At 41.6% G+C, this 27,499-nt stretch overlaps 1 protein-coding gene across 10 annotated transcripts in view; it reads right to left on the bottom strand.

Moving 5' to 3' along the window:
* LOC101173180 (microtubule-associated protein 4) overlaps positions 1 to 27,499 on the bottom strand; it is a 201,890-nt gene that overhangs the window by 3,378 nt on the left and 171,013 nt on the right. For 6 of the 10 annotated variants that reach the window (XM_023950293.1, XM_023950294.1, XM_023950301.1 and 3 more), the window contains 10 exons: positions 24,270 to 25,348; positions 22,882 to 23,121; positions 14,023 to 14,209; positions 13,870 to 13,935; positions 11,418 to 11,710; positions 10,581 to 10,637; positions 4,498 to 4,590; positions 3,623 to 3,704; positions 3,228 to 3,340; positions 45 to 231 (listed from right to left, as the gene is read on the bottom strand). In XM_023950293.1, the coding sequence (XP_023806061.1) occupies positions 45 to 231; positions 3,228 to 3,340; positions 3,623 to 3,704; positions 4,498 to 4,590; positions 10,581 to 10,637; positions 11,418 to 11,710; positions 13,870 to 13,935; positions 14,023 to 14,209; positions 22,882 to 23,121; positions 24,270 to 25,348 (2,397 nt within the window). The remainder of the gene's footprint in view (positions 1 to 44; positions 232 to 3,227; positions 3,341 to 3,622; positions 3,705 to 4,497; positions 4,591 to 10,580; positions 10,638 to 11,417; positions 11,711 to 13,869; positions 13,936 to 14,022; positions 14,210 to 22,881; positions 23,122 to 24,269; positions 25,349 to 27,499) is intronic. The other 4 variants (XM_023950296.1, XM_023950295.1, XM_023950299.1 and 1 more) reach the window with 4 other exon arrangements.

Below are 27,499 nucleotides of genomic sequence, written 5' to 3'. Positions count from 1 at the left end.
AGCCCCGTCCCTATGCCCCGCCCAGCAGGAACACAGAAACTCACTTGTCTCCGGGATGAGCGAGTCCAGAACCTTTACCTCCTGGAGACCCACACCATCATCAGGGACTCCTTCCTTTAGCCCGTTCTCGTGGGTGGCTGGACTCCCGGCCTGCCCTGGCTCAGGGGCAGAGGCAGGGAGTCCAGCCTGGGCAGCTGCACTCCCCTCTGTGATCTCCAGGGACCCCTCAGCCTGGAAAACACAACAGGGAGCGGGGAAGATAAACAAGTTGGAATGAGAAGGGGATGTGTTATGTTCACATGGGGCATGTGACGTGCGTTCTTGAACATGTGTTTAGCCCACAGGGTTTTTCGAGTTATTTTTTTCTCTTTTTCAATAACTCGACCAGTCTCAGGTGACAATGGAGGACGGTGGACCACTCCACTCATTTTCCTTTTTTTAACAAAATGTTGAAGTGGTGCAAATCTCATGAATCTTACTCCAGGCTTTTTCTTTCACAGATCCATTCCGATATGTAAAAGACTTGGTGTTATAGAAAATTCTGGTCGGGTAGAAAAAAGCCAATTATTTATTGCTTCATGATCAATTTTCTAACGGTTGGTTCTTCCATGTAATGAAAGGAACGCCTTCCATACCTCACTATCAAATCCAGTCCCTGTTTGGTCATAGAAACTTTTGCAGCAACACGTGAACATGAGTTTGGAACGTGGAAGCTCGAAATGTGCGTTTAAGCACGTTTGCACAGTAGTATCTTTGGAAGTGGTCGCTTGAACGTGCGTCATCGAGGATGGTGGGAACATAGCTCAACACTCAAAATTGGAAAAGTATCTTGATTTGAAAGGATTTCTTTGAGGTTTACAAGCGTCTAAGCTGAACCTTGTGGCTGAAACAGGTGAAACAGCATATCTCTGCATGTGCCAAAAGTGAAAAATGATTTATTTTGAACACGTACACAGTCTAAGAGTTACTGTAGGTCAGGGGTGTCAAACTCATTTTGGTTCGGGGGCCACATTCAGCCCGTCTGATCTCAAGTGGGCAGGACCAGTAACATAAGTCAAGGCAAGGAAAGGCAAGTTTATTTGTATAGCACAATTCGTACACAAAGTAATTCAAGGTGCTTCACAAAACAGAAAAACATAAAAGCAAAATAACAGCTTTGTTTTAGTTTTTTTTACTCAATTTGAAAAAATGCCTCAACCAACATACTAGCCTAATCACTTGGGGCCAATGGATCTTGAATAAAATTAATTTCAGTTAAAAAAATGTTGGTCTATTTAATTATATACAGACTGAATATTTTACATCTGACACTGAAGCAATCCTGAAACTTTTCTTTATGGTGAGTCTCTTAGTGGTGCTGAATGTTATGTTCTTTGAACACTGCAACCTGTTGATGACATACCAAGCATGGGGGTTTTGCATTCAGCTTCGTGAAAGAAAAAAAAACTGTCCATTTTTCCTCCACTTCACTTTTTGACAACATTTTGGTCATTAGGGTATCGCTAATGATCATCCTTATAGCAATATAACAGCGGTAAGGCTCATAGGGAACCAAAGTGTATCTTACCCAGACGCAGAGCTGTTAGGTTTTACTTTTGGCACATTTGGCTGTTTCACCTGTTTTGCCTTTCCTTTGCTCCCCCTAGTGGCGGAATTGCGCATTTCGGTTATTTCTTTAAAAAATCATAACTCGCCACAGGAATGGACTACAAACTTGCTTTCTTTTTTAACTGTCCTTGTGATTTTTACTCTTCATGTGTGGGTATGGACTTAACCACCTGGCAGGCCGGATACGGCCCGCGGGCCGTATGTTTGACACCCCTGCTGTAGGTCATAGAGCGCAGGTTGTTTTGGTGTGGCCAGCAACATCTCTGCTGTTAAAGCGTTCATCTCACTGCAGGCATTCTGCCTCCTCCTCCCCTCCATGACTGCAGAGGTTCCTGAGCAGCGACGCTGCTGCAAATTTTAATTTCCTGCACTCCAGTGTAAACAGATGGAAGAATACTGAACAAACAAAAACCAAAAGAGATGAAAAATTAACCGGTGTGAGAACTGAAAGTAACCATGATGCACTGGAATTCTTGTAAAAAGAAATGCTGGGAGGGCTGTAAACATTTTCTTTAGAGACCCACGTGTCATCATCATCATTTTCTAAACAAAATTGCCTTTTAGTGACTTATTCTTCAGACTTTCTTCATGATTTTTTGAATACACTGTGGCAGCCTTCATATCAGCATTTAACATATGAAAGGAAGAAAAAAAAAAACTAAGGCATTTTAAAAAGTCAGTAAAAAAAACAGAGAATCCATAGAAACATTGAATGACTCTCAGTCTCTATGGCAACCCAACATCCTTGATCTCCCTCTTCCCCTTTATCTCCCCAAAAGCGAGGGAACATCTAAGTCAATCTGTCAATCAATTATACCTATTCATGAAAACTTACAAACAGTTGTTTAATAATCTTTTACGACATTTATGTTTGGTCTTTGTTTTAAGAGTTTCATTGTCACCTTAATTATTTTAATCTCTTGTAATAATCTTTTAATGATGTAAAGAAAAGTAGAAAATTAAACTTTATCTTGATTTTTGATGTATTGTTTCTGATGTTGAAGATATAAGATGTTGAAGATGTGAACTGATGTGGAAAATCTTCAAAATCTTTCAGTTGATCAACTGTAACCCAATAGTAGCTGGGTTAGCCCCAGCTGACCCCGACTGGGATTCAGCTGGTTCAGAAAATGGATGGGTGGAACTGGAATTTTACTTTATATGAAGAAAATTAAGATCAAAACATTATTTCTGAGTATTTTTTTGCCACTCCGCTCCATTTTGATGCATCCACTTTCAGACAAATAGATCCATGTAAGTCTTTGTTTTTCCCGTCTGAGCTGGAATCGGGATCTAAACTGCACACCTGGATGGCTAAAATATTGATCAACACTTTTTTGTTGTACAGGTAATGTTGGGAGTGTGAGGAGCTGTACACAGATGAATGACATGAAGAAAGGGCAGGTTTAACCCACCCACAACTCAGAGGTGAATTTCTATGAAGTACTGCTCTGCAGAAATGATGTCCTAGAAATCAACACAGGTTGTTTGATTTGGGCTATCAAAACTGCATAATCATCATGAAAAGACGGCCAAGAAGTCTGTAAAAGTCCCACATTTGCTGTCACTAAAACTCCAAACTAGCCCTTTTTGCTCTGCAGATGGTGTGACAGTCCCACCTTGATATCATGTCCAGCAGGGGAATGGCTCACGTTGTCCATGGAGCCCACTTTTGACTGAGCCTTGTCCCTAATGTTCACTTTGCGCGACTCAGTTTTGACAGCTCCTCCACCTGCAGAACACACAGACAGGTATTACTCTGCTCCAGGAAACAGCAGATGCTTTCAGGAACTTGTTGGGGGAAAAGGTTCAGGACTTCTGGAGCAGAGTTCCTCATGATATGTGATGAATCATCTTTGGTAAATAAGCTAACACGAAACTTTACTAAGGAAACAGAAAATACAAAATGTTAAACAATTAATTTTTTGAAGCCTGTATTGATTTGATCCAAACTCTTGGTCTGATCTGGGTTGTCCTCCATGACAGAAGACACTTGAACGTTTTTTCTTCTCACCTGGCTTGTGCTTGATGTTTTCCTTGGAGCCACACTTTGACGTCACCTTACTGACATCCACCTTCTTATTGAGAATCTGCACCTGTTGAGTGTAACAAATGCTTATTTTTATTTAAATAATTGATTTTGGAACACAAAATAATGATTTGAGGTTTTCTGCCATTTTGAAAAAAAAAAGGCTTTATTAATCCCAGAACTGTCACATTTGGCTAATTTCATAGAAAAAAACAAAAACTTTTTACATCTTGAATTCAGTTCACCAAACTACAAAATCTGCTTTTGGAAGCATTACTATTAATAAAAGGAGAAGCAAAAATATTTGGAAAACCTGGAGTAAGACAAAAGCAGGAACACTAAAACCCCAGATTACCTCTGTGAGGATGACAGAACAAATCCACTGGGATAGCCTGAGTTTAGTGTTAGCATGGCAGGGTTTAGTGGGTTAGTGGCAGAGCAGGACACAACAGGGAGAGATTAAGGACTGTGAAGCAAGTTCCAGGGCTGAACTGGCCAAAAAGAAAACAAACCAAAAATAAGAATGCTTTTATAGGTTGAGGAGTGCCGCTAATTAAGCATTGAATCTGTTAAAAAAAATTCCCTTTTAAAACATACAAAAAAAGAGGACCTGAGCTGTGATGTCTGATAATTAACCTCAGCTGGTATTTTATGGCTCAATAAAAAAAGCACCAATTATATGAAATTATATTCACCTAGCCAACGAGACAATAACGACTTCAGGAGCTGATTGTGGTTTTCTATGCAAATCCAGACTCAGGATGAAAACGCTGCTTTTCATCCCTTCTCATCCCTCATCCTTCACTTTTTTAAATTAAGTAGTTGAACTCGTCTCGCTGCTGCGGCCCAGCGGTACTTACATTCCCTCCACCAGGAACATGCTTCATATTGTCCTTGGAGCCCAAGCGTGAGGTGATGTGGCTGAAGTCCAACTTTTTGGAGACTATTTGAACCTAAACGGATACAGCATAGCAGCAAGAGGAACAGCAGATTGGAAAGGAAGGGGACGGGAGGAAGTAAAGATCAGAGGAAGAAGATAAAAGAAGTGAAAGGGGAGAAGAAGTCACCACACAGCTTGGGTCAGGAAGGGCAGGGTGGAGGGGAAAAAGCAAGGGTCAAACCAGCCTTCTGGCAAAGGCTTGAAGGCTAGAAGTCCAGCTTTAAGATTCTAAGCTAGATCCCAGATGTTTGAAAACAAAAGAACCTTTATTTTATGAAGCTCTAGCATGCATCAAACACCAGTACCATGTTAGGAAAGCATCCAGTTTTCTGGACAAACACAGTTAGCAATGCTCGGAGCTTAATCTCCGTGTTGATTACTGTCACCACTTTTCCTCTTGATAACATGACAGTGGTGCCAGCAAATCAGATGACTCTGCTGGAAAAATGATTCATGCAGCCACACCATCACTTTCTAAGAACACCCGTTTTTTCCACTGTTTTCAAAATATTTTTCCTCCCATTGACTCCTTCCCTTCAGAGCCAATGGGGATTATTACTGCAGGTTGAATGTCTATACTGACATAATTAACTGTATATGGTAACTGGACTGAGTGACTCCTCCCCTCTGGCGTTGCAAACAGGAGGTGGCTTCAAGAAGCAAAAATTCATTGAATCAGATGCTTCAAGCTTACTGCAAAATGGCCAGAGTGCTTGCTATAGAAATGTGGACTCAGACCAACTAAAACCAATCACCACTTACCGACATTGTCTGGTTCAAACCAGGTAATGTCTGTAAAACAAAAAAATGGCTACTGAATTTACTTCATTTGTTTGGAGCCAGAATAAATGCATTTTCTATGGATGACTTAACATTCACTTGGTCCAGTTCTCATATACAGTCATCTGTAATAAAAAGATGCTAAAGATGCATAGCTACATCAATGCCTGATCACATTCATGATGTATAGATAGTGATAATTTTCTGTCCATGTTGGGTCTTTCTTTTTCCTTTATCTCTTCTCTTTACAGTTTCTGGTAATTAATTTATTCCAAGTGGCAATTGAAACAATAAAAACAAAACATTTATGGTTTAAATTAACACATTTCTCCAAGAGTGTATTAAATAAAATTCAAACTTGATGCATTTATTAAAAACAACACACCAGGCTGCTTCATCTGTGTTGTGATGAGGAAGCATACTGTTTTTTTTATTTCCTGACCTTACCTGTACCGTGATGTATGACTTTGAAATGTATAGAAAACAATCAAAACTCTAAACAGAGGCTGGATGTTGAAGAAGGAAGGACAAAGCAAAATGTACCACGTAAAAAGTTAGAAAGCAGGCTTCTACCAATAAGAAGCACCTTATCTGTGTTCTTTTGAAATATTGCATCTTTTCTTTTACACTGACAAGAGCAGGAAAATGACCGCAGTGATCCAAAGAGGAGAGAAATTCTCCAATAGAAGCAGAAATCCATCTGCAGCTGGTCAAAAGGGTAGATTGATAAGAAAAACCTGAACAATACTGTTCCCTAATGGCAGCAAAGCTTTAACCCTTTCAACTCAATGTGAACAAAGAAGCATTTAGCTACATCTAACTCATAAAAATAAAAAATATTCTTTAGAGTTGGACTAAAAAGTGTTTTTGAATTCTTTCAGGTTAACAATGATTCAATATTGAAGTTAGAGGAAATCCTGCTGTTCCTGTTATTCTGAAAGTCTCTCAAGCAGTGATCCTCAACCTTTTTTAGGCCACGGACTGGCCTTTACAAGGCTGAAGTGGGCATTCAGTTTTATTTTTAAACTTCCAGTTTCCCTTAAATTTTAAGGGTAAAATTTATCCTAATTTTTCTTGTTAATATCTGCAGTTGGTTTAAACTATATTTGTAAACTTGATTTCATGCAGTAACCATAAAAATGTGAGATTTTCCCTTTAATTCAAATCTCTCAAAGTGGAAGCTAAAAAACAGTCACTACAACTGGCCTTCTTTTAAACATGATACAAATGTGAATCCACCGTGTAAACTTATTAGCAGCATCCATTTAACGGTCTCCTGGTTTTTGTCTGTTAAATGCAGATTTTTTTTATTTGGAAGTTGAAAGGCTCTTCTTCAGTTTCCTCACAGACTCTTTTATGCTAAAAGTAACTTTCCCAAAATGTCTGTTTTTTTGTTAACTTTGCTAGCATTAAGAAAGTAGCAAATAGAATTTTGACATGTGACAGAGCAACTTGACATGCGCTAAGAATGAGTCAGATGTGGTGAAAAGAATCCAGTAGTTTTTCAAAGTAAAAAATCCTTTAGATCAGTGTTTTTCAACATTTTTTTGAGAAAGGAGAAACTCATCTGCAATGTCACATGCATTTTTGTGATAATTGTGGCAGAAAAATCTAGAAGTTGCAGCTGTTTTTTTCTAAAAGATGTAATAAAAGTTAAATTAGTTTTCCGTTACAATTTTCAACTAAATTATTTGGAATTTTACCCTGGTACCGTAATTTCTGGTATATAAGCCGCTACTTTTTTCCTGCGCTTACAGCCCTGCGGCTTATTCAGTGACGCGGCTAATTTATGGATTTAATTGACGGCCGCCATGTACGTACTTTCGGACTCAGTGAATGGTTTGAATTTTTTATCTAACACCAAGCACAAGTCATTTGTTTTTCAACACACTAAACAGCCAAACAGCATGGACTTCACTACAGGTCTTAGACACTTCAGTCATGGTTCAACAAAACGAAACACGCATCCACGGCCGCATCCCAGAATCCTTTGGTACCATTAGACCCAACGTGCGCGTGATCGCCACTACAATATGATGAAGCTTTCAAGTTAAAAGCAATCGTTAAAAGCAGCGTGAAAAAATCCACCATCACCAACGGGTTTGGAAAAGCCGGTCAGCTGCGTGACGGAGAGAACAGCGCATGGAGTGAATTTACCTCTGAGTCATAGTGACTCGGCTGGCTGCACGTAAATATGTGGGAATAACATCAGCCTTTATTTTGCCGGGACACGACTCGAAATACAAATCCACGTGATCGTTTTTTCGGTTTCTAAGGACTGAGCGGAATTTTGCATTGAAAAGCTCACAGCCTCCGTGTGAGCTGGAGACAGGTTCTCCTGCTGCTCGTTCACATAGAGCTGCGGGGCCGATGGCAGTCTGATGGCTCCCACACGTAACAACGCATCCGCCCCTCATCCACAAAACGTACAGTATTAAGTCTGATTGCTCTGCACAGACATGATTTGCTCCTCCCTGGAGCCGCCCTGGCCAGAGGTGTCGGAGAAGATAGGAAGGGGAGCGCGCGGGGCGAGCGCGGAGCGCAGAGGCGTCCGCGGCGCAACAGTGTTTGTTGTGGAAGGAAACTTCTGACGCACGCGCCGCGCTGAGGCGCTGGTATCGCGCTGAGGCGCGCGCTTTTCAGTCGCCGCTGCTTGGTTTTACTGTTGTGTTTTTTTAACCAGCCCTGTTACTCCCATAACGCTGCCGCGACACAAGCGGAAGGAGAGCTGTTCCGGTTCACCCCTCCATGCACTGCTGATACTTGCTCATTCTGTAACACGTACAACAGTGTGGCGAGCCGGGCGCTGGCCCCGCCTTTGGCCCCTAAGACTCATGGGAAATGGGGGATCGCGGATGTAAATTTCCTCATCATAACTGAGGGATGTAATGTTGATTATATGGTTACTGTTTGTAATTTTATGTATGATGCCTAGATTGTCAATAAGTAAAAAAAACTAAAAATAAATAAATAAATAAAAAAACCATAACTGAGGAACTTGTGAACAGAATAGAGCTCCATTCTGTTTAGCAGGTGTGGGAATACTCAAATGCATGAACCTGAGGCAAGGCTGACTCCGGCCACAGTGTGGTACTAAATCACACTTACTTTGGGGGTCAGGACGTCATTGGTCAAGTTTACCATGTTGCCCAATACATGCGGCTTTTACTCTGACACGGTTTGTGAATGTTTAAAAGCAGTTATACACGTGAAACTGGGTGGGTGCGGCTTGTAATCGGGTGCGCTTTGTAGTCCGGAATTTATGGTAGTTGTTTTTCCCTTCAGTTTATTAACAGGCATTTCTATGTAACCTCACAAAAAAACAAATATTGTCATGGTTGGAGTTTCTTTTGTATTGGTTTTTGCTTTCCGTTTTGGTCTGCCATGTTTGAGTTCTGTTTCCTGTTTTATTTTGAAAGGTTTCCTGTCTTGTCATGTTTTTGAGTTTTACTTCCTTTGTCCCAATCTGTCCTGATCATGTTCACCTGTGTCTTGTCTGCCTTGTCTGTATATAAGTCTTGTCTCTGCCTTCCTCTTGTGCTGGTCCATTAATGTCTTAATGTCATTAACGTCGTAATGTCTCTTCCATGTAAGTCTTCTGCCCTGTTCATCATGCTATGCCCACATTGAGTTTTGGTTTTTGTTTTGTTACCCTGCTCTGCAGCGCTTTTTGTTAGTCATTAAACCCTTTGCCCTGGAACAGTGTGCCTCCCGCCTCTGCATTTTGGGTCCTTCACGCTACCACAGCCCCCCAACCTGACAAATATAGTCTTTCTTAATAGTGATTTGTTTTTTTAAATATTTATTTCTATGTTAATGCAAAGGCAACTGCAATTTTTTAAAACAATTATATGATCACAATATGTTTGATAAAATGTGCACAAAAAGACTAACATTATCTTTGTTTTCTGTAGCCACACAAAAAGTGAACATGTTGAAGTTTTATTAGTTTTTCTTTTGTCTTAATCAAAGATGAAGTCTTTAAAAACTTCAACAAAAATGTTTATTTTCTTTTTGGATGATTAAATTGTTTCAATTTAGTTTAATTGTGTCTGTTGGCCACTTCACCTTACTCCTGTTTTTTTAAATGTTATTACATCTTAACTTTAACATATAAAATAATCCAGACCTTATTAGAAAAGTGTTTCAGTTAGAAAGATGACTTGGACCCAACTCTGGGATCTTTGGTTGTTAATTAACACAAACCTTGGAGGAGGACTAAACTGTTCACCTCTGATTTAATCAATCAGATTTAAAAACTGTTTGTGTGTTCAAGAGGTTTAACAGGGAAGACTCACTTTATGCTGAGACGCTGTCACATCATGGGAGATGAAGTGCGAAAACAACCACAGATAGCCGACAGACTCGCTTCTCTGAGCTTCATTGTTTTGTTCACATGTTCCATGGTCTGACACCGGATTCTGTGGAAAGCTACACCACTGAAAACAGGCTTTAGCTATTATTTTTGTTGGAACTGAGAGACTTCATGAGCTAAATCGGAACAAGGAAGTGAAAACTTTAACCACCTCTGATTGGTCAGACTGATGACGTTTGATTAAGCCTTCAAAAATGATTGGTGGAGACAGTCGAAGGGGTGGGACTTTTCCAAAAACAGAGCTGAAGCTGCGGCTAAATCGCGGTATCGTCATTCAAATCAAAGTGTCTTTAATAGAATCAAATAAATACAAAGGAAAAAAAGAATTTTATGATCTTTCATATTCCTATATACTCAGTGTTTTCTCAGGGCCCGTTTGGATGAACAAAGAGCTGATATCCTGGAGATGGTAAATGTTTTTTGATCAGTGAATGGGTAATTTCTCACGGTACACCTGACCATATCTCACGGCACATCTGACCATCTCCCGGTACAGTGGTTGAAAAACACTCCTTTAGATTATTGAAAAAAATGGAAAAAAAATGTAGCTCAAGTTTTTTTTCTCTGCGGCCTTGTACTACCTGTCCCATGGACTGGAACATCAAAGGTAAAAACTCAAAAGCAAGTGTTGCATTAAAATTGAAGAATATGTGTGGTAACCCGTCTTCTGTTGAGATGAGGAGCATTGAGCTGCACGTCTTTGTGTAGTACTGTCTTCATGAATGGATCAAAGCTACAAAGTTATGGCTGTCTTTAGACCATTTTTTAACAAATGATGGAAGAATGATTGGGAAAAAAAACGAAGCGAACTGAAAAAGTGGAGATGTCAGGGAGAGAAGGGAACTCACTTTGCTCAGGTTGGTTTCTTTGGAGGTGGTGGTCCTGCTTTGAGAGGCAGAAGACACCTGCAGAGAAAAGCCCACCCCGAGTCAATGACAACTCAAAAAAACACACACACGGGGAGGGGCGGCCAAACAGCAACAACAGCTGAACATAAAACAGAAGGAAGATGAAGGAGGAAACCAGGAAATCAAACATGAAATGGAAAAAAAAGACTACAGCAGGATACAAAATAATATAAACAAATGTAATGATTTTTTGTTGTTGTTTGAGTTATTAAATTTACGTTTGCAAAATTATTAACTGTCTGAGGAATGTGCTGGATTCTCTGAACCACCAGGTTGTTTAGATGGACTAATATTTCATGAAAACATTCTTTAGTGTGCTAAAGGTAAAACATTATCTTATATATCGTATAGTTTACTCTGAAAGGCTTAAGAAAAGCGTGATATGGGCCTTTTAATACCAAGGAGCAGCACCTCAAGCCTAATTTTTACTTAAACCCTGTGCCATTTCCTGTCCGATGCTCTGAAGATTTGTCCACATTTACCCAAGATTTTTCTGCATGTTACCTTTGCACTTCGAATAGGAGTTTATGAAAGACCTGACAGAGTATCAAAGGAGAACAATGATCAAGAGAGTCAAATATAAAGGTAGGAATGAAAAACTAGAAGAACAATTCTTCTGCTGTGAAGTTTTGAATGTTTTTTTTTTTTTTTAGGAGGATGGGGAAAACTCAAAGTGAAGAGTAGCAAAGAAACCACCAGAGGTCACTGTGGCATGTCTTAAGGTGGAGCTGTGCTGGTTGGAGATCAGAGAGCACCTGAAACCACAGCTAGGCCTACCTTCCCACCACCAGGCTGGTGCTTCATGTTCTCTGTGGACCCGATCTTGGAGCGAGGGTTGCGGATGTCGGGAGCTGTTGCTGAGCCAGGTCGGGCGGCGGGCTTTGAAGCAGTTGCTGTTGCGGTTGAAGCAGGAGCGCGAGGGGGTCGTGGCACTGGTGGCTTCTTATCCTGTACTGCGCCCATGGTGGAGTAGGATGCGGACGGTTTGGCCGTTGTGGGTCGAGTGCGGGCCGCGGCAGCAGAGGTGGAGGCTGTGCTGGGGGTGGTGGTCTTGGGTTTGGCAGAATCAGCTGGAAGGAAACATTATTAAGTTTCAACACAGAGGCCATCAAGACTGAAAACCAGGTGCTTTAACCCCTTTAACAGGTGAGCTGTCGCTGGTGACAGAAAATAACACACCCTTTTTGAGCTGCTGTAACACTTCATCTGCTTGCGCTACTAACATAACACCAAAAGGTTCTGAAGGCTGAGAAAAGCAGCTTCATGTTAAAATGCAACACTTTACAGTAGTGGTTCTCGCTGTGTTTCGAGTTATGCAGCAGCAGCCAGGCAACAGAGAGTCGATGGAAACAACAATGATCCTTCTTAGCGGTGTTTCAAGCGGTATTTTATTGGAAATTTTGTAGTAAAAAGGTATTAGTGTTGTGAAAACATTTTTTAAGCATTAAACCAGGGAGAGGAGAGCTCCTGGCAAATATTTGGAAGAACAGAAGATAAAAAACAGGAGGAGACACAGTGTGGGCCTTTATCCCAGATGCAGTAAAGTAAAACATTTTTGTATAAAAAGGTGTCTATGATTAGATTTACCAGAATAATGTTAGAGCAGTTTTTACTCTTAGTGTCAATTTTCTGTGTTACTTCTGTTGTATTTATGTTTTTACTTTTTGTATTGTTGCATATTTTTTACTACGAATATAATATTTATTTGGCAGAAATGTTCCCTACCTTCCTTCTGTTAAACATAAATAATACATATTTGTCATTGATTCCCATGATGTTTGCATTCAGTTTCCTCTGATGATGTGATATCAAGAAAGGAGAGAGTTTTCTACAAAATATGCCCCCTTGGATTTCTGAAGAATGTGGAGTTGGGTTTTGCCTTCATTTGGACAGAAACTCCCTTAAAATCTACCATATGATCAAAAACATTCCCTTTTATTTTTGCCCTTCAAAAAGCAGTAGAACAAAAATAAAAGCATCCAGACAAACAAAACGTTGTGTATTGGTTAATTAAAGTTCAACTTATTAAAACCTGTGATATATAGGTTTTATAGGTAAACAATCTGAAAATACAAATTCGTTTTTCAGTTTTTGTTTTTTTAAACAATTTAAGCATCTAGAACACAAAAAATAACCTTTTTTTGAGTGATGCTAGAGGTTAAACTTAATCCGGAAAAAATAACAAATCCTAACACTCCTCAAACATATTTTTAAGAGATTTTGTGATGAATAAAGACAAAAAGGTCCAGGTGGACTGTTACTTTTCTAGGAGTTAAAGGCTAAAACAGTGGGGACGTTTTTTACACAGTTATGTGCATTTGTGGGAAATAAAGGGAAATTATTATGGTAAAAAATTAGAAAAAACAGTCACGTTAATGTAGATCAGAGGGAAATACAGCATATCTGCCTCCTTCAGAACTTCAAAAGTTTAAATTCAGACGATAAATCGAGATTTTCATCAATACTTAACCCCACTTCAGGTGTAAAAAGACATGACAAGGTCAGAAAGATTTTTGTACCTCAACTAAAACGTGGTATAGTGAAAATATGAACTCCAGGTTTGTCGGTTTTAGCACATTCCCTGGTGCAGGTGAAGCATGCGTACTGACATGTGGGACTAAATTGCATTAAACCAGCACCTTTTTTTGGGTGGGTAAAATGTGTCAGTTCACTAAAGCAGCTCTTTCCTTACAGGGCTGAGCCATGCTGAATCACATGTTGGGTCGTCAATCCTCCCTGAAAGCATCTGGAATATCTCTAGCTGCTTGCAAGGAGTGTTTAATTGAGAACCCCCCCTCATGTTTCTTGAGAGTAATTTAGCTTTCAGTACAAGCCCCGGCAGATTAGACGACCCGAAGCTGCATCAGCAAGAGCTGCAAACTCTCAGAAAGAGGATGGTAATCCACAGGCTGCTGTGCTTGAGGTTTTAAAGTCGTGCCTTAAGACGGTCAGTTTATTCTGCAGCCAGCATGTACAGACACGGCACATCCTGACGACTGAAAGCTCTGAAGCTGAAGGATAATGAGAGCAAGACAAGCTGGGGACAGAAGAAACTGAATAAAGGGGTCAGAATGTAGGACGTTTCTGGCTGACTGTTGGAAACCAAACCAATTTTAATGATCCAAGATTGCAAACTACACACTCCTGGAAATATTGCACAGACATCTAGAACAAACATCCAGGACAAAATCCAGAAACAACAAAAGTAGATATGGTTGGACTGCAATACCTGCAGAAGTCTTCAGACTGCCTGGTTTCTTCTCTTCTCCTGGTTTGCATTCTGCAGTTTTAGAGCCTGAAGCACAGATTTAAAAGCATACATAAATGAAAGAGGCCTTTTACAGGATCACCTTAATGCTTACAGCACACAATGACATGTTACCCAGAGGTTTTTTAGCATTAGTAGCAGTCGTAGTTGTGCGTGTAGACATGGCTGTACGGACTGTTGTAGTGGTTTTACTGGCTGCTGTGATTCCGTTTTTGGTGGCAGCACTGGGGGCATTTTTACTTGAGGTAGCAGTGCTGGGTTTAGCGAGCGGAGGGCCCTTCTCTGTGGGTGCATGTGAAGGCTGCAAAAGAAAAACAAACAGAAAAACATAAATATACAAAATATTTTATTTTGATGCTATGCAACTTTCATACCAAGGGCCTTACAGGTACAATGGACAATGCCCCTCCCTGTAATGGGGGGGGGGCTAACTTTCCTTGATACAAAATGAACTGAGTGATTCTGCATCCCAGAGTGCTGAGCTGCTAAATACATAAACCATTTTGAAAACGTATGAAATTGTATCAATTTATTTAATAAATGAAATATTTAAGGATTACAGTGTGGGGAAAAAAACACCACAAGATGGCGACAGTAAGAAAACGCTACAGTCACAGGTCAAAATATTTACCAATTCTATTTTTGATCCTGTGAACCCAAAGCCAAATTACAACAATTAGGAAATCTGAAAAACAAACAAACATGCAAGATAAAAAAAAGTTTTTTTTGTTTATCTTTCAAAGTTTTTTTTAAGTTACTCTTGCCAGTACATACAATTTATGCATTTTCCACTTATAAAATTTCAGTCTTTTGTGATACTTATGTAATAAACGTAATCCATAAGTGTTTCTTTTAGCTGTTATTCGTTGATGTGAACAGATGTCTGTTGAGGGTTTCGGCCGACGAGTATTTACGAAAATTTGGTTTTGAGCTGTTCAAGATTTCTGTTCGATTGAGAATTAATTAGTTTATGCATATTTAACATAGTTTATACGCAATTATTATGTAATTCTGTCACAGTCTTCATGCCCCGCCCCTTCTCCTGGTGCTCTCCATGTGTGGCACTCAGCTGTCTCCAGTTAGACTTAAATAGTGTACAAACAAATTAGCCTGTCTGTTTCTGCCTTCTGTGTCGGAGTATGTTTCTTGTTTGGTCGGTCTCATGTTGGTTCCTAGTCCTGTTATGTTGTGGAGTTTTTTCCCACCTAGTGTGGTGTTTTTTTGTTATTAAAGACCTCTGGATCTTTTCTCAACTTTAGAGTCTGGTCCTGCATTTGGGTCATCCTGGGACACCGTAACATTACACTCCGACCATGTCTGACCCAGCAGGACAAAGTAAACCCAGTGATTTTTCTTCTCCAGCAGAGGAGAGGAACTCTGCCTTTATCCAGGACATGCACAGTGGTTTTTCTGGAATGCAGCAGCTTCGTGATCGTCTCTCCATGCTGGAGCACGCACCCCCATTCCCACTCAGACAAATTCGACTGGGCCACCCTGAGCCATTTGATGGGACTGCTGAGGACTGCCGGGCGTTCCTTACCTCCTGTCGTCTCCATTTCGACTTCAATCCAAGTGAGTTCCCCTCTGAACAGTGCAAGGTGGCTTTCGCTTTGAGATTTTTGACTGGTCGAGCCAAGCGATGGGGGTTGGCAGAGTGGGACCGCAGAGCTGAACTGTGCCGCTTTTTTCGGGCATTCTCCAACCAACTTTTGACTGTGTTTAACCACTCCTAACCGGGGTGCTGTATCTGAGCTTCTCCGTCTCCAACAAGGAGCCCAAAGCGTCTCTGATTACGCAGTGGAATTCCGGACTCTGGCTGCCAGCACCCGCTGGTCAGACGACGCGCTGGTTGACGTTTTTCTTCAAGGCCACTCCAACGTTCTCAAGGACGAGCTGGCGGCGAGGGAGGTTCCGGAGGAACTGGAGGGGCTGATCGATCTGGCCGTGCGCATCGATCGGAGGATGAGAGAGCGGGGTCAAGAGCAACGCAGCATCGCAAGCCTTAGGATGCCGCTTACTGTGTGTGTTTCACCACTCCATGCCAACACCTGTACTCCACGTCAGGATTTCCCTCCTTCCCCAGAGCCCAGGCAGCAGGGATCAGGACGACTAACCACCGCAGAGCGACGGAGACGTATGAGTGGTGGCCTGTGCATTTATTGTGGGTGCCCAGGTACTCACTACATCAGAGTTTGCCCAAAGAGACCTCAGTCACGAGCAGCGGGGCAGCTGGAGAGTCGTACTTCACTTTTTTCATTGCCCACTCGCCCTTCCAACAAACTCTTGGTGACTCATGCTCAGCAGAAGGGTGAGTTTGAGACTCTTATAGATTCTGGATCTGATGGAGACCTCATCTCTCAGGAGGTTGTGAACAGACTAAAGATTCCAGTTGAGCCTCTAGTTCCTGCGTTACGGATAAATGCTATAATTTGCTCCTTGATTCAAAAGGTCTCGGCAAAGACAGTACCAGTTACTGTAACTGTATCTGGTAATCATACTGAACTTATGTCGTTTTTTGTGGTAGAGGCAATGAGACCTCCTATTATCTTAGGTTTTCCATGGCTTTGTAAGCACTCTCCTCACATTGACTGGTCCTCAGGAAGGGTGTTATCCTGGAGCACTTTTTGTTTAATGAACTGTTTGAATGCTGCTCCTGTTCGTTCTTCTGTTTCTCTCTCTCTGCAACCTCCTCCGGACCTGAGCAGGGTTCCTCCTGAATATCATGATCTCGGAGAAGCGTTTTGTAAGACTCGGGCAAAGTCTCTTCCACCACATCGGCCGTATGACTGCTCCATTGACCTTTTCCCTGGGACACAGCCACCTAGAGGACATATATATCTTCTGCCTCCCCTGAGCGGGAGGCTATGGAGCAGTATCTACAGCAGGGGTCGGGAACCTTTTTTGCCGAGAGAGCCATAAACGCCACATATTTTTAAATGTAATTTCGAAAGAGCCATACAATAATGTAGTGTCCCTTTACCACACTGAGGCACGGAGACTTAACCTCTTTTAAGGTTCTTTATTCTGGTTACTGCAGACCGCAGCAAAAGCGCTACAATAAATTCAGCAACTCCTAAGTCTCTCCCGCCGAGACGAGAGCGCTTCTCCCAACTTTATATTCACCTGCTCCCGCTCCAGCCCTCCCATTTCCCTTATTCGGCCCATACCTGGACCCCATTGGTCCAAATTACCTAACAACAGGCTGAGCAACAGAACTGAGAGCCAATCAGATCTCTGCTTGATGCGTTCAATGAACTCCAGAACTTTTAATGCGGCCCAACAGCCAAGTTAACTCAGTCCGCTACAATATGTTTAAAACTAAACATCCACGTGAATGAGTGCATTTGATGTAATTTCAACATTTTTAAAGTACAATAAGTCTGTGGCTTCTTTTTAATAACATTGTTATGCTGTTGCTAATAAATGATGAGTATTTCTCGTGGTAGTTTTGCTGATTGTCCAATCTGGTTGATACGTGGTGAGTTTCTGCTTCACGCAGGCGTTGAGACTTTAAACGTGATCTTAGGTTGGTCTGACTGTTCTTTAGATGTGACACAGACTGATCACATGCAGACGGGGAGCCAAACACACACTCACACGCCGTAGTGAGTGACGGGCAGCGGGTTTTACATTTTTATAATCCCTGCGCGATTTACCTGCTGTCGGTCCCCCCCACCCCCACCCTATGCTTTCTTCCTCACACATCCCGTCCCCGTAACTGCGCGCTCTTTCTCAGAGCGCAGTTTTAGGCACGGCAATTCACAGGTTTCCGGGTGGAACAAACTCTGTGAAATAATAGATAATAGTAAAGTGACAATGCTGGCGCAGATTTTTTTCTCCAAGCACCGCTACTACTGCGCGCCTCTGGCATCGCATCGCACCCGAGAAGGACTGGTCTAATGAAAAAAAAAAGTATAATTAAAGATTTGTCTGCGAGCCACATGTGACCATCAAAAGAGCCATATATGGCTCGCGAACCATAGGTTCCCGACCCCTGATCTACAGGAAGGTCTCCAGGCTGGCATAATCCGACCTTCCTTTTCTCCAGATGGAGCAGGGTTTTTCTTTGTTGGAAAACGTGACGGAGGATTACGTCCCTGTATAGATTACCGGGGTTTGAACAGTATCACTGTACGCAACACTTACCCCCTCCCACTCATGAACACTGCTTTTGACTTATTAAGGGGTGCTAACATTTTCTCCAAGCTGGATCTCCGTAGCGCATATCATTTGGTACGCATCAGAGATGGAGATGAGTGGAAGACAGCCTTCAATACCCCCACTGGACACTTTGAGTACCTTGTCATGCCCTTTGGTTTAACTAACGCTCCTGCAGTTTTTCAAAGTTTGATCAATGATGTACTTAAGGACATGATCAATAAGTTTGTTTTTGTTTATCTGGACGACATCTTGATTTTTTCTCCAGACCCAGTTACCCATGTGCAGCACGTCAGAGCCGTCCTTCAGCGCCTGTTGGAAAACCAGCAAGTGCGAGTTCCATACCACTGAAACAAAGTTTCTCGGGTATGTGGTCACTCCAGGCGCTGTTCGTATGGATGTTTCCAAGATTCAAGCTGTTTTGGAGTGGCCTATCCCTACTGGCAGAAAACAACTTCAACGCTTCCTGGGTTTTCCCAACTTCTACAGGCGCTTTATTAGGGGCTTTACTGGCGTTGCTGCACCTCTCCATAGGCTGTCTTCCGAGAAGGTACGTTTTGTCTGGGATGAGGGGGCCAACAAAGCGTTTAACAAACTTAAGAGATGTTTCTCTGAGGCTCCTATTCTGGTTCAACCTGACATCTCCAAGCAATTCATTGTGGAGGTGGATGCGTCTGACTCTGGGGTGGGAGCCGTATTATCACAGAGAGCATCCGATAATAAAGTCCATCCCTGTGCGTACTTCTCCCGCAAGCTCTTTCCTGCGGAGAGAAACTACGATATAGGGAACAGAGAACTGCTAGCAGTAAAGATGGCTCTCCAGGAGTGGCGTCACTGGCTAGAGGGGTCTGAGCACCCTTTCCTTGTTTGGACCGACCACAAAAATCTAGAGTACATTTGCATTGCTAAAAGACTCAACTCCCGGCAGGCGAGATGATCGCTGTTTTTTGATAGGTTCAGGTTTACCTTGTCATATATACCTGGCAGTAAGAACCTTAAGCCAGATGCACTCTATCGTCAATTCCAGGAGGAGGAGAGCTAGTGGCTCCATAATTCCACAATCTATTGTGTTGGGGACAAATCGCTGGGCCCTGGAACGCAAGGTTAAGGCTGCTGTACGTGATGAGTCTGCTGTTCCTGCAGGTTGCCCAGCTGGTTGTTTATATGTCCCTATAAGTCTCCGCCCCCAGGTGCTGAGATGGGGACACTCGTTTCGTCTGGCATGCCACCCTGGTGTTACGAGGACTGCATTTCTGGTGGCACAGCGTTTTTGGTGGCCTTCCATGTCCTCGGACATAAGGGCCTTCGTCTCTTCGTGTCCCGTCTGCGCCAGCGTGAAGGTGCCACGAAGACCCCCGGCTGGACTCCTTCAGCCTCTACCTGTGCCTTCTCGACCTTGGTCCCATATAGCTATGGACTTTATCACTGGTCTCCCCAAATCAAGAGGTAAAACGGTCATCCTGACCATTGTAGACCATTTCTCTAAGTTGGTCCATGCCATTCCACTGCAGAAACTTCCCTCAGGCAGAGAGCTAGCTATGGTGGTGGCTAGACACGTCTTCCGCCTGCATGGCCTACCCAAGGACATAGTGTCTGACAGAAGTCCTCAGTTCGTGTCTGGCTTTTGGCGGGAGTTCTGCAGGCTGTTGGGGGTCAGGGTCAGTCTGAGCTCAGACAAATGGCCAAGTAGAGCGCTGCAACCAGGACCTAGAGACCACTCTACACGCCATGTGCTCCAGGAACCCCAGTACATGGTCCACCCAATTAACTTGGGTGGAGTATGCTCTTAATACTCTCGTAAACTCCACTGGATTTTCACCTTTCCAGGCAGCTTATGGATACCAACCACCTCTCTTCCCCCACCAGGAGCAGTTGGCGGCTACATCTGGTCTAGCTGCTTTAGTACGGCGTTGTCAGCGCACCTGTAGGACCTTCAGGAGTCGTCTATTGAGGAACCAAGAGAGGTTCACGGTTGTGGCGAACCGTCGACGGACTTCTCCTCCAGTGTATAAGGTGGGAGACAGGGTTTGGCTGAGCTCCAAGGACATTCCCCTCAAGGGTGGCTCCAAGAAGCTGCACCCCCGCTTCATCGGCCCCTTCACCATCAGCAGGATCATCAACCCTGTGGCCGTGAAGCTGGACCTCCCGCGCACCCTGAGGGTACACCCAGTGTTCCATGTGAGCAAGTTGAAGCCTGAGAGAGTAAGTCCCCTCCATTTAGCATCAGAGGGACCCCCTCCTCCCCGTCTCGTGGATGGCAGTCCGGTGTACACGATCAAGTCTCTTCTTGATTCTCAGAGGGTGGGTCGGGGTGTCCATTACCTGGTGGATTGGGAGGGTTATGGTCCGGCTGATCGTCAGTGGGTCCCTAGCCGACACATCCTGGACGAGGACCTGATCTCCCGGTTCCATCGGGATCATCCGGACCGGCCATGTCGTCCGTCTGGTAGCCGGACGTAAGGAGGGGGGTTCTGTCACAGTCTTCAGGCCCCGCCCCTTCTCCTGGTGCTCTCCACGTGTGGCACTCAGCTGTCTGCAGTTAGGCTAATTTGTTTGTACACTATTTAAGTCTGTCTGTTTCTGCCTTTCTGTGTCGGAGTGTGTTTCTTGTTTGGTCGGTATCATCTTGGTTCCTAGTCCTGTTATGTTGTGGAGTTTTTTCCCACCTAGTGTGGTGTTTTTTTGTTATTAAAGACCTCTGGATCTTTTCACACCTTTGGAGCCTGGTCCTGCATTTGGGTCATCCTGAGATACCGTAACAAAATCCTATGCAATTGTGCGTGATTTTTTTTAGATGCGTACACAAGTTTACTGTTTTCCACGACTGTTTCATGTATGTCTAACGGACTTTCACACATGTACCATCCACGTATAACTTTTTAATTACGCAATTGACGCACCAATCACTAATGAATTGCATATAAACAGAGCAATAATCACGCACAGTTCATGCTCTATGTTGATTTACTTGTTCTTTGCGTGGTTTATTGTAGTTCTAGGGTTTTAACGTGCTTCATTCGTGATACAACTGTGAAAATTTCACGTAAAGACCACAACTTTTCTCACTTTTTCCATGTATATTCACGTATAACCAATGTTCATCAATACAGAAACATGAAGTTTGCAATATGTTAAACCTGAAACAAAAATGAAGTTCAAGGAAGGGCACTGTAGAGAATACACTGCTGTCAAAAACCCTGCAGCACTTTTGAAATGTGCAAAAGAGAACTTGGATGCTCCACATCACTTCTGGCTATAACTATTCTGTAGACGGACAAAATCTAGCTTGAGTTAAATGGAGAACAAAGCGATATGTGGAGAAAAACACCTCATCCCAATAAGGAAATGCAGTGAAGAAGGAATTATGGTTTGGGGCTGGTCTGCTGCCTCACGGCTTGGACAGATAATTTAATTTTTGAAGTTTATCAAGATACTTTCCCGGAAACCTTAAGAAAACCCGTCCACCTGCAACAGCATCACAATCCTAGACAGGCAATTCATACAAGAACAGAACGGTTTCAGCACAAAGAAACATCCTCTAGATTTGACCTCTGAAAGTTCTGACCTCAATCTGTCTAAGACACTGTGATATGAATTCAAGAGATCACATCAGACATCCCAAGAATGTTGTACAGATTCTGATCAGTGACCACAAGAAATGTCTGGTGGAGGTTATAGCTGCCAAAACGTTCATTTACTGTTTTCCATCCTGCACTGTAAATGTTTACATGTGGTGTTAAAAAAAATCACAAAACCCTACCATGATTGTAAAAACATTAGTTTAAGCCAGGGGTGTCAAACTCCAGGCCACGAGGGGCTGCCTCCTGCTAGCTTTCCAGAAATCCTGTCTTATCTGCTGCTGATTACCTGAATCCAGTGTGTTGGGCCAATAGGGTGCTTAAAAGGCAGGTTGGCTTGAAAACATGTAAGACACCAGACCTCAATGCCTGGATTCTGACACTCCTGGTTTAATCAGACTAAACTTTCCTACTTTTGTGACCTAGATCAGGACACATCTTTGAGGTGACCTTAAAGGGTTCACATACTTTTTCTTGCAACTGTATACATTCAGTGGGATGTAAAGACATTTTTGAAGAACATTTTTAAAGGACATTTATGTTCTTAAAGAGCCAACAGAGATCTTAAAGACTGAAACAAGACACTCAGAAGCTAATGTACGTTCTCAGGTGCAGCCCTTCTGACATCTGTAAGGTTTTGGACCTGGTAGAACTCATATTATATTCCTAATTTGTGAAACTGTTTGGGGAAAAATAAACATAGCAACAACAAAGGCTTTGCTTTTGCCTCTCCTTTATGTTCCTGTACTACATTTAAACCATCATATGCTGGACTTTCAAGGATGTCTTTAACAAGAACTACTAATAACCCTTTAGAGGTTTTTAATATTGCATGTTTTAGACTTTCAGTTATCAATTGATCAATCGACCATAATCCAAACGGAACTTTTCCTTTTCATCGTGGATTTACAACATTGTCAAGAACTAATTCTTCCTTTGGGTCTAACCTCCTCTAAAGAAACAGTGATGGAATATTTTATACAATATCTTTATATACTTTTATTTTCTCCAAAAATATCCAAATATAATTTTCTTCAGGGATTATATCCCCAAACAATCAGAAGGCTCTGACAAAGCTCCATAATAGAACCCATCACTCAACTTCATGTTCATAATAAAATAATATAAACTAACTTTGATTTAAACTATTCCATTGGTTTCCTTTGGTTTTTTAAGTTATAACTGTTTAATTTTATGATTAAAAAACCTTATGGCTTTGCGCTTTTCTTACACTTACCTTGGGTTTAAGATCTCGTGATGTGGTGGAGGAGGAAGGGCGACTGATGGTAGCGGCAGTGGGCCGCTTGGGCCCAGCAACAATGCTGGATGTAGTCTTAGGTGCTGCTGTTTTTTTGTCTGAGGTACTGGTGGTGAGGGAAGGAGTGGGACGCTTACTGGCTGTGAGTGAAACCCCGGCGACCGCAGAGCTCGGCCTCATTTTGCCGGCGGTGCCTGGTTTGGTCACTGCAGCTGCAGGCTGAATGCCAAACCAGAACCAGGAGGGCGAAGAAAAGAACAGAGGGTAAACGAAAGGTGAAAAAAAAAAACAAAAAAAAACAAAGGTAAAACAGATGATGATGGTATCAGGGTCAGAACCACAGAAAGGAACTGAACCAAAAAATATAAAACAAAAAGTAAGAAAACATTCTTACCGTTCACGGAGTATTTATGTTATGAGCGCATTTGGAGTATAAATACGCTCATAAATTCATTAACCACTAGAGGGTATCAGTATTTGCTACTAACAGCAATGCAGAAGATGAAGTGTTGTCCAAAACAAACGAGGACATCAGATCGTTCTCCCCCTGAACTTTATTTGCATCGAGAAATTATTATTCTTATTTTTTCCCTCCTTGGACTAAAGACAGCAAGTAATCAAACTGGGTCACAGAGAGACAGAAATACCACTGAAAGTGGCTGTCATTCATACACAGCAGACATAGATACAGTAGATGGTAACGCTCACTGTACTTGAGAGTCTCTGAATTATCTCATGAACTCAGACATGGAGACGTGATTACCGATTTTTCTGTAGAGCTTTTCAAAATAAATAAACCTGATCTCTCAACATCATCAGTCTCTTCCATTCATTGTAAGAGAGATATAGAGTCAATGCTCCCATGTAGCTATGAGGCTAAAAACTGGACAGTAGTTTTTTCAACATGCAACGGGAGTTGATGAACACATTTTTGGACAAGCATCTAATCTGACGTGCATCTAACGGGGGACATGAATTTGTCAAATGAATTGTGTTAATTGGGAACGTGCCATCAGGCCAGGCTTGACAGTTACACTTTTCTCCCAAAAGTGCAATTTGTATATGATTTTATTCTTCCTTATTATGCATTTTATTTTTTGGCTGCTAAAACTTATCATCCAGAGCGACTTATAGTCTCCAAAATACAGTAATTTTTGAAGGTAAAAGTGGGTGTTAAATGAGTTTGTGACTAAAATTAAAAGCAAAAGAAGGTAAACCCAAAAGGAGCGTAGAAAATGACTGTTTTCATGTGAAAACATTTTTCTTCTTGTGAAGATGTTTCAACAATGATTGAAAACAAATCTTTTTCTATATACTACGCATTGTTGGTAAAGAGGTTGCGCTCTAATGTGGTGGTGTAGCTGTACCTTGGTCTTCTTGTCAGCACTTGCGTTGTCTTTGCTGCTTCCACCCGCTGCAGGTTTTGCTGGTTTTTTATTCTTCTCTCCTTCCGATTTGACGAACTTCTCCTTTTTCTCATCTTTTTTCTCTGCCAACTTTTTTTCTGCCTGGATTTTTTTTTGCTTGTCCTTTTTCTCCTCTGTCTGCGGCACTTTAACCTCAGACTTCTCAGAAGGTTCACTTGCTGTAGCTTCCTTCTGGGATGCTTTGGCTGCTTCGGTGTCCGTCTTTTCTTTCTTGGTGTCCTCCATCTCTGTTGTCATTTTCGTCTTGGTGTCTTCCATCTCTGTTGTCATTTTCATATTGGTGCCCTCCATCTCTGTCGTCATTTTCGTCTTGGTGTCTTCCATCTCTGTTGTAATTTTCATCTTGGTATCCTCCGTCTCTGTCGTCATTTTCATCTTGGTGTCTTCCATCTCTGTTGTCATTATCGTCTTGGTGTCTTCCATCTCTGTCGTCATTTTCATGAGGGTGTCCTCTTTCTTCTCAGTATTAACAGAGACAATATCTATCATGCCGGGCAGCTCGATGTTCTCCCCTCCACGTTCCTTCTCTGTTTTCTGCTCCTTCTGACTGGTGTGGTTCTCCACTTTGACCTCCTCACTTTTGTTATCCAAAGCTTTTTCTTCTGTTTTCATGTCTTTATTGACCTCCTCAGGCTTTTGAGGAGTCTTCTCCATCACATCCATTTTGACTGCAGCTTCTTCTGTCTTCAGGATCTTCTCCTGTTTTTCTTGCTTTTCCTGAACAACCACAACTTTCTCTGTTTCCTTCTCTTTGACACTTGCCGTTTCCTTTTTCTGATCCACCTGTTCTGCTTCTTTCTCCGCCTCTGTGAGTTTGTCTGATTGTTTCTCATCTTTAACCTGTTCAACCCTCTCCTCTTCTACTTCTTTCTCCATTTTGGCTGGAGTCTCAGTATTTGTGAATTCCTCTTTGCCTTTTTTCTGTTCAGCTGCATCTACTTGGTCAGACGACTCCACTTTCTTCACATCCCCATTTTGTCCCTCGCTTTTTTCTTCCATCTCCATATTTTCAGGCTTTACTGTAAATAAAGAAAGAGGACATGTGTGAATATGGGGACTATTCACAATAAAATAGATGGAAATATGTTATTTCTTCCTGAAACATGAAGCAGAAAATCAAAAACTTAACTTCGGTGTTCCTGCTCGTCTGCTACTTTTTAAAGCAAAGTTTTATGTCTTTTATAAAAATGAACATTATAAATCACAGCTTTGAGGGAGAGGTGTGTAGCTGGCAACAACACAGGGCTTTGACCTCTTGAAAAGTGATGTGCACTTGTTTTTTTTTTCATCCAATAATAATTTATTTAATCTTTAAGCTTCAAACTAAAAGAATCAAGAACACAATTTACTCTATGTAGTACTGCCCCCAAACAGGTTTTTATTTTATTTTTTTATTTTTACTTTTCCTGTCCAACAGCTGGGCAGAGAGCTGAAGGGCTGAGAGCTGAATGCCTCTTGTGTTGGACATATTTTATTTTAACAACAGGGGTTATGAATCTTCTGACAAACCAGAGGTATGTCTGAATAAACCCCTTTTGTAATCGAGGCCAAACTTTATTAATTTTAATCATATTTAAAAATCTTTTGTGTTTTACCGGAAGGAAAAGGAAAGGAGGGAAGAAGAGAGAGGGATATTAGAGGGGGGGGGGGGGGGGGATAGGAGGGTGATTATAGATGGGGGGGGGAACCATGAAGCAGCATAACGATGATAACGATGACGATTGATACTACCAATTTCCTTGATTAGCATAGTAAATATTTCAAAATATAGCAAATTTTAAAACAAAATAGAAAAGATTTTGGCTTAATGTTAGCCTTTAGCACTGCCAGATCTGATTTTGTTTTTTAACTTCCAAAATTTTCTGTTTTAAACCACTATTACCATGGTAATTAAGGAAACTTAAAGCATCAAAAAAAATTTTGCTTGCTTAAAGTGGTTAAGTTGGTCATTCTGTGTCCTAACCTGTGTCCTCACCTAGACTTTCTGGTTACATCATAGTAAAGTAGACATTATCCACAGCTACACTCACAACAGCTTTGGTCTATGTTAAACATTATTCCTGACTGTTTATTTCTTTGATTCTGACACCCTCTATCTGTGCAGATATTTCGTCAAAATAAGTTGAAGACTTAGTAAAAAGAAACTTAAAAAAAAAGACAAACTGTCATAGATTAGTCAATAGTGTAATTCTGTTGAACTAAATTCATATAATCTAAAATAGAGTGTTTCAACCAGTGTGCTGCGGTACACTTGTGTGCCATGAAAGATGGTAAGGTGCACTGTGAAAAAGTCTTCAATTTATTATCAACTCTAGCCAGGATTAGGGAGGCAACAATTCTCACTTTAAAACCGAACCGCATGTTTCCACGATTGTACAAAATCGTGGGTAGAGTGTATTGTTACATCCCTACTGCATATTGTGCTAAATTTAAGAAGTATTTATTATTTATTGCTTTATTACATGATACTGGGCTTATTATGAGCCAACTGGAAGGTTTTTCTTACTTGTCAGCAAATTAAAAAAGGGATTTCTCTGAATTTTTGTTGTTGTTTTGTAATATGCAAATCATAAATTGAACCGAAACAAAAACGTTACTTAAAAAAAATCGAGGCTTGAACCAAATTGCACAAACAAAGTATATCACCGCAACCCTAGACAGGATGTCAGTGCTGTGTTACTCCAAACAGGCCCAGGTTTCACACAAAGTAGTTTGGAAAGGAAAGATCATAAAAGAGTTTTTTATTTGTGTTCATTTGATACATATTCAAGACCCTTCTGTAAGAATTTCTGTACATTTGTTAATTCAGGCTACAGAGTTTTTTTCTTAAATTTTTGTCATATTTTCAGCTGTTCTTGTGCCTTATTTGTTTTAAGAGAAAAATTGATCCACGCACAAAAATTTTTAAAAAACACTGCTCTAGAATAAGAAAAACATCTTCTTCAAAGTTTTGGTATGCCGTAATTATCAGCCACACCCAATGATAAACATGTAAGAAGAAGGACACTGTATAGATACAGAGCAAGCTCCACCATAGATCTTCGCTATTAGATTGAAGTGGCTTCACATGAAAAAAAGGTAGAACGTGGAGCAGACTATATCTTCTGTGCTGATAAAAGGCGCTGCAGATCATCATGATCTTTTAATTCAGTTTGTAATCTGATCTGCAG

Source organism: Oryzias latipes, chromosome 20 (genome assembly GCF_002234675.1).
Source record: "Oryzias latipes chromosome 20, ASM223467v1".
NCBI lineage: Eukaryota > Metazoa > Chordata > Actinopteri > Beloniformes > Adrianichthyidae > Oryzias > Oryzias latipes.
This window is presented reverse-complemented; position numbering and strand designations above follow the sequence as displayed.